The sequence below is a fragment of the Bidens hawaiensis genome, unplaced genomic scaffold, assembly GCF_021521415.1.
Source record: "Bidens hawaiensis isolate Kalapana, Puna unplaced genomic scaffold, B.hawaiensis_p1.1 tig00015811_1, whole genome shotgun sequence".
In the NCBI taxonomy this organism is placed as follows: domain Eukaryota; kingdom Viridiplantae; phylum Streptophyta; class Magnoliopsida; order Asterales; family Asteraceae; genus Bidens; species Bidens hawaiensis.
Window position 1 is genome coordinate 369,554 of NW_027492412.1, and position 6,966 is coordinate 376,519.

Here is a 6,966-nt window from a genome sequence, read left to right on the forward strand (position 1 = left end):
CACCACCGCACCACTAGCGCAACCGCCGCCACCTGCTGCCACTATCGTCGCCGTAACCACTGCCACCACCACAACCATTATCACCGTCGTGGCCTGACCATCACTACCACCACCACTGTCACTGCCTGACCACCACCACCACCGCCACCTTCACCTTACCACCGCCGTAACCACCACCGCCGCCCGACCATCACTACCACCACTATCGTTGTCGCCACCTTACTATCGGTATCACTACCAATGCTACCACCACTAGGGGTGTTCAAAACCGGATATTCAAAGTTTCGGATATCCGGTCCTTTCGGATAGTGGATTTCACTATCTGAATCCGAATCCATAATTTCGAATATCGGACAGTGATTCGGATATCTGATCAGATAGTGATTCGGATATCCAAAAATCTTTAAAAAAAAACTATTTAAAATTTAAGTTAAAATTTTTCAAGAATTAAGTCTTCCAATACAACAAACTAAACATAAATTGTTCAAAATACAAACCAAAAAATCTATAACTGAAAATCTAAAATACCATATAACAATATGTAATCTAACAAGCTTTGAACAAATCTGTAACTAACATTAACAATCTAACAAACTAACAGCAATTGAGATCTGGATCGACGTGATAAGATGGCTGTGGGCAGCAACAATCATTAGACGGCGGTGGACGGTTGGATTGATGTGACTGAGGCCGGTGACGCCGGAGTTGGTGGTTGGTGACGGGCTGGTGGTGGTGACTAGTGAGTGGTGGTACTGGACTGCGATATATAGAGAGAGTGAGAGCATAGAGATGGATGGGGCGTTCAGAATTAGGAATTAGGATTTGGAAGTTTCATATCTTCTTAATATATTACTTGTTGCATATATAAAATAAAACTAAAAAAAATATTATATTAAATATATCGGATAGTTCGGATATTCGAAAATTCCCAGATTTGCTATCCGAATCCGAATTTTCGTTGGATATCCGAAAAGTCGGATATCCGAAATTTCGGATAGTTCGGATTCGGATTTTCGGATATTTAGGATTTGGTTTCGGATTCGGATTCTTTTGAACACCCCTAACCACCACCACCACCCCCACCACCGTCGCCACTGCTACCACCATTTTCGTCGCCGGAGCTAACACCACCACCGTCGCCATTGCAAGGGTTTTTTTTTTTTTATTTTTATTTTTTGTTAAAAAAAATTATATTGAGATAGGAGTGTTTTTATTATTTCTATTTCAATAATACAATTTTTTTTGAATACCAAACAATATAAATAATAATTCATTTCATTCCCATAGGTTAACCAAACAATACAAAGGAATGATAATGATCCATTTCATTCCATTGTCCATTCCATTCCTTCTCCCATTACATTCTCCATTCAGTCCATTACTTCCAACCAAACATATCCTTAATATTATTGACTTCATTGTCAAGGATGTAGTGATGGACAAAGAGGCATCAACCTTGAAATCTTTCTAGCACTGTTAATATGATCCAAGTCTAGCTACGTGGATTTTGATAACAACCCACGCATATCAACTACATTTATTTATATCTTTATGTATGATTATGCCAGATATCCTTTTTTCTAACAACAAAATTTCATATTTACTTTGCACTTGTAAATATTGAACCCACAATCTCACATGTGTGAGAGGATTATGTGAGATATCTGACAAATGAATTATCACATTAACTTTGAACACTTTTTAGTTGCAAAAATTATTCTGCATGACCAGAACCCTATACATAACTTTGCACACCACATTAACACCATGCAAGTGTGACAATGATATAACTTTATCCTTTGGCTTCCATAATTATGCTAATAAGAGAATATTTGAAGATATGATTGTCACTTTAACGGCCATATAATACCATAAACATATTATAGAATCTTGATAAAAGGTGTTCCCATAACAAATCGAAAATGACATTCACCCACCGTGGGGCTTTGGGAGAAGAGCACAAATCAACACAAACTCTTCTTTTTAGGTAAAAAAATAAATAATAAAAATAAAGTAAAGAAACCAAAAAGAAGATTTGTGGATCAAAATTTCCTTTTTCAATTATCTCCAATAATTCAATTAGAAAAATAATTACATAATATCACAGAAAACCATAACTTTAAAAACCCCACATTTTCCTTTTCCTTGAATGTTGAGTTAATTAACTTGGCCTAACTGTTTCAAGGTGAAGGGTAATAAGGTAATTTGGCTTAGTCATCGAGAGGAACCGCTGACTCGGGCCTCACTCGGTTTAGCCGAACGGTTCCAAGAATGTACTCTGGAAGCTCTTCTGGTTCCTTGCCCTGCAAGTTATAGATAGCATACATTCACAAGATTCTGTTATATAAAAGGGTATTTTGGTCACTTTAGCTAACCTCTATTAAAATGGCAAGATCCACGACGATGCTCGTTACATATCCAAGAACGATACCAATGACACTCCTTGCAACAGATGAAGAACCAATATCCACATCAATCTATACAACAATTTAACAAAATGTAAAAAAAAATAAATATAATTTTTGATAAAAAGTCAACCACAGTGCATGGCCAACACAGTTTTCCCATTTGACCGCTTCAAGGAGTTAGATGTGCGTTTTGAAAACTAAAAAGTTCCAAATCGCACATCCAAACACCCCCCCTTAGATGAGAGAGTATCTCCTATTTTAGTATTATTAATAGGGGTATTTTGGGCATTTCACGTTTGAGTATTTACCTCTAAGAAGTTGTCTTGTCTTAGATAGTTGCATGTAACAGCTTTCCCTAATAGGCAAGCTTTTGTTCCAACCGCTCGTTTTACCATCCAATATCCCTGTTATACAACTTATTAATAAATATTTTATATAAGTCATACATAAAGTAAAACAAACCGAACGTCTCGTAAACCTTAATTTTGTTTATGTACATATATTTACGTTAAACGAACGAACTTGAACAAGTATCTCATTCGTTCATTTATGTTCATGAATGCTCATTACGTTCGTTAGTAAATGACTAATCTTAAGTAAATAAGTCGAAATTGCTACCTCTACAAATAATAACAATATAAATATATGTACCTCGACAATGCTCGGGATCAATTTGAATCTTGAATCACGAAAAGTGTTGGTTTCGTCAATGAACCTTCCTAACAAGGTGTCCTTTGCAATCGGCTTATTGGAAGCATAGTAGAGAACCAGACTGTAGTTAGGCTTAGCAGGCACCTGAAATTTATGAACTCCTTTTGTATAATATAAAATTGATAAAAAGAAAAAGAAAAAAACAGCAAAGGAAAGAAAAAAAATAGAAAATAATTGTGAAAATTACACGTTTTGTCCGTTAACGGTAAAGAAAAAAATGGTCATTTTGTAAAAAGTTGAACAAATTTTAACACCGGTTTGTGGAAAGTACGAAAAATGTGACACCCTATGAACTCTAGAGTCGTTTTTTGGTACTTAATGAAGTTAAAAGATGAAGGTTGCAAGTTACTCCATACATAGAGAACAAATATTTTAATTTACCCTTATTGCTTAAGATTAAGAAACTACCTGCAGGTTCATGACTAGGACAAATGGAAGTTTTTTCCCAGCTTCCGACCGTAAGTTAATGAACTCGTGTAAATATCAATAGATAAGAAAAACAATACAAGTGTAGGAAAAAAAAAACATACATGATGGGTAATTTTCATATGATTCTAAATGTGTCGGGCCGGTCCGGTTAACAAGAAGGGACACCTAAGAGACTATAAAAATAATAATCAAAATTCATAAAACAAATCAACTAGGAGGTCCTATGCATTAAAAAAGTACAACTTGAGAGACCTCAAACTAGTTTGACCGCTCAGCCCATTTGACCCGTTAGAGATAACACTTAAACTGATTTGACCCGTCAAAATTGTCATGTCTATATCATAACAAATAGTTGCAGCATAAGCTAGATGCGTACAGAGATATTGTTGCTAGAAACTTTAATCATGCGTTAAAACATAACGAATGTGCATTAGTTCAAAATGGGACAAGAAGCACTTTATCCAATCTCTTATAATATTTATCTGAAAAGTACGTGTCTATTACAACAATAATTATAATAACAATTTTATAAACTAAATCAATTTAAGAGGTAGTATGATTAAAGCACAATTTAGCAGACGTCTTAATGTTTGACCGCTCAACCTATTTGGCCCATTAGAGATAAAACTTCACCCGACCCATAACAAATTGCCATGCCTATATCATAACAAATAGTTGCAGCACAAGGAAGATGCTTACCAAGACATCAACTCTAGAAATATTATTTTTAATACAAAATGATTACCTGAAGAAGACATTTGGGATGCAATGCCACCTTACTTGCTGGATTGTTGGTTTTGAACCAATCAACTGCTATAAGTTTCAGAAACGGATCCCCTCCGGCTACCTGAAAGTATGCATTATGATGGTTATAACTATTGCTAGAAAACTCGTTACTGATCCCGATTATTCAGTTCGCAAGAAAAGTTTCAAAACATAAATACAAACACCCTTAAAAACAAAAAAAAAACTAGGTAATAAATCACCTTAGTACCATCTTTTACGTACGTCTTTCCTCTTATCATAAATCCCGCGCCACTTGGAGACATCCAACAATTGGTATCAGTCTCACTCTTTGCTTCACACATAGAACCACAAAAGTGGCTAGAACCGGGGTCTAGTCACACGAAAAAATATATATAAGAGTTAAACTTGTAGCTGTGACTCTATAAGCGATAAGCAGCTAAGTTGTTTATGATTACAAACACGATATATTAAAGAAGATTTAGAATCTTTGAGTAAATACGATTGAGGACGTTGTATGCATTAAAAATAAACTTCGGGTGACTTTCCACATGGTTTTATAAGGGTGCGACGTCAGCATTTTGAACCCAAAAACCGGTGTGATGCACGAGGAGCACGCATCATGTATGCGAAGGCGCTCGTTATTAAAAAAAACTAAAAAAATATATATAGATAATATATTAACTTGATAATTATTAAACACAAAAAATATGAGATATTCTCATCATCTCTGGTCAGATTAATGCAAATGCAGGTCAACTGCATAACGCGCCACACCAGACCGGATCAAGCATCATAGATGCATCATGGAACCACATTTCATCAACTGCAGCCATGTGATCCCATCACCACATCATGTGATGTGCGCGCATTTGACCCGTTTGAGATAAAATACAACCACATTGACTCCTTTGACCCATTCACAACATGCACAAAAACTAAAAGCAGACACCTGGGCTCGTTTGTTGATTCAAGCAGGAATCCGTTGATATCATACTCTCATCCTAGTAAAATTAAATGAGTAGAATTACAACAATTTATTCATCTGAAACTAAATATAAAGAAATTTGCATTAATGAGAAGTACAAATAACACAAGTTGATGAAGTAGTATAAATGAAGAAAACAAAACCTTGCTGTCATGTTGCGTGTCGTCGTAAATAGTATCATCATTGTTAGGATTAAACGCACACACGAAACCGAACACGACACGAAAGCAATAAACGAACACGAGGATTTAACGTGGTTCGGTCTAAACTGACCTACGTCCACGGGTGGCAACTAGGTATATCTTTATTGAGTGACCAATATTACAAGTACATAATGTTGTTTATATAGAGACTGAACTAGGGTTAGTAAATTATTATGCAAGAAATCTAAACCGGGCCGGGCTTGGGCCCGACCGCCCACACCCGTCTCCTCTTTTGACATCATATAATAAACCGGGCCAACAAGGCCTACGAACCCAACAATCTCCCACTCGGAGGCCTTGAGTACTCTCGTCTGCACTCCTGATTGTACTTCTGTAATCTGAACATTAAACTTCTTCTAGTTGCCACCGCCTTCTCATCAATTAACCTGAAGGCCCGTTGAAGCTCCCCGGAGCTCCAACACGTCAGTCACGGCTGAAACTGCCCCTGACCCGTTCTCTGTCCCTACCGGCTCCCACTGTAATGAACTACGGATCCTGAGATAACCTGAGAACAAACACTCTCCATATTCAGCAAGTAATTCATTGGAGAGACTTTTACAGCTGGAATACTGGTTTTCTTAATCCACTGTCGACCTGGAACTGTAACTGAAACACGACCTGTGCTCCCACTGTCACGATGTCCCCCAACTGATTTAACCTTCCTAGCTCGTTCATCCTGAATCTTCACTTTGGCTCTGGGTTTGTTACTTGCAAAACGAACCTTCTTCTGCCCACGAGATTCTGTGAACCGGACTTTGTCTTTCACCAAAACTGGATCCACTCCTTTCGGTGACATATCGACCATATACAACGAACCCATTTTCTTGCCACGAGCAACAACGAGATTCCCTTTGACTACTTTCCACTGCCCATTCCCGAACTAACATCGTGCCCTTGGTCATCCAACTGCCCAACTGATATCAAACGTTTCTTCAAACTTGGAATAACCCTCACGTCTTTCAAAGTCCAAGAAGTACCCGGCTGAAGTTATCAAATCAACGTCTCCCATACCCGTAACCTCTAAAATATCATCATTCGCTAGTCGAACCTTTCCAAAATCCCCAAATTTAAGATTCTTCATCGTTTCACTACAGTGAGTGGCATGAAACGATGCACCAGAATCCATCACCCAAGCATCAACGCTACTCTCAACACTACAAACCAAAGCCTCATCACTACTGACCCGTCATCTGTGTCGTCTTCTGTAACGTTCACCTCTTTCTTACCATTCGGACACTGATTCCTGAAGTGTCCTTTCTCTTTACAACCCCAACATTCAATATCCTTACGAGTCTTAGACTGACTCCTCTTCCTGCTCCCACTGCCTCGCTGTTTTCCCCTACCTCTACCTTCTGTGACTAGCATATTGCCTGATGATTCACCTGAACTTCTGCGTCTTGAATCTTCTCCCAGAATCAGATCTCGAATCCCATCGAAAGTAATATTTGTAGACGAACTACAAACTGCAGTCACTGTTTGCGAC

General features: G+C 37.7%; 1 protein-coding gene across 1 annotated transcript; it reads right to left on the reverse strand.

Moving 5' to 3' along the window:
- Positions 1–2,199: 2,199 nt before the first annotated feature.
- On the reverse strand, positions 2,200–5,458 carry LOC143549825 (protein ENHANCED DISEASE RESISTANCE 2-like). Its single transcript, XM_077040621.1, has 9 exons — positions 5,424–5,458; positions 5,245–5,296; positions 4,535–4,665; positions 4,294–4,395; positions 3,528–3,590; positions 3,060–3,203; positions 2,717–2,812; positions 2,376–2,477; positions 2,200–2,303 (listed from the first exon to the last, which is right to left on the reverse strand). The coding sequence occupies exons 2-9, from the start codon at positions 5,285–5,287 to the stop codon at positions 2,211–2,213; spliced, it is 774 nt and encodes a 257-aa protein (XP_076896736.1). The 5' UTR covers positions 5,288–5,296; positions 5,424–5,458; the 3' UTR covers positions 2,200–2,210.
- Between the last annotated feature and the right edge of the window lie 1,508 nt (positions 5,459–6,966).

What these genes read in the sequence shown, in the direction of transcription:
- LOC143549825 (XM_077040621.1), bottom strand. Translation starts at nt 5,287, where the DNA reads ATGATATCAACGGATTCCTGCTTGAATCAACAAACGAGCCCAG. An exon ending in ATCCCAAATGTCTTCTTCAG is followed by an intron (nt 3,591 to 4,293) that starts GTAATCATTTTG and finishes TATTTACACGAG; the next exon opens with TTCATTAACTTACGGTCGGA. An exon ending in TCCTAGTCATGAACCTGCAG is followed by an intron (nt 3,204 to 3,527) that starts GTAGTTTCTTAA and finishes CATAAATTTCAG; the next exon opens with GTGCCTGCTAAGCCTAACTA.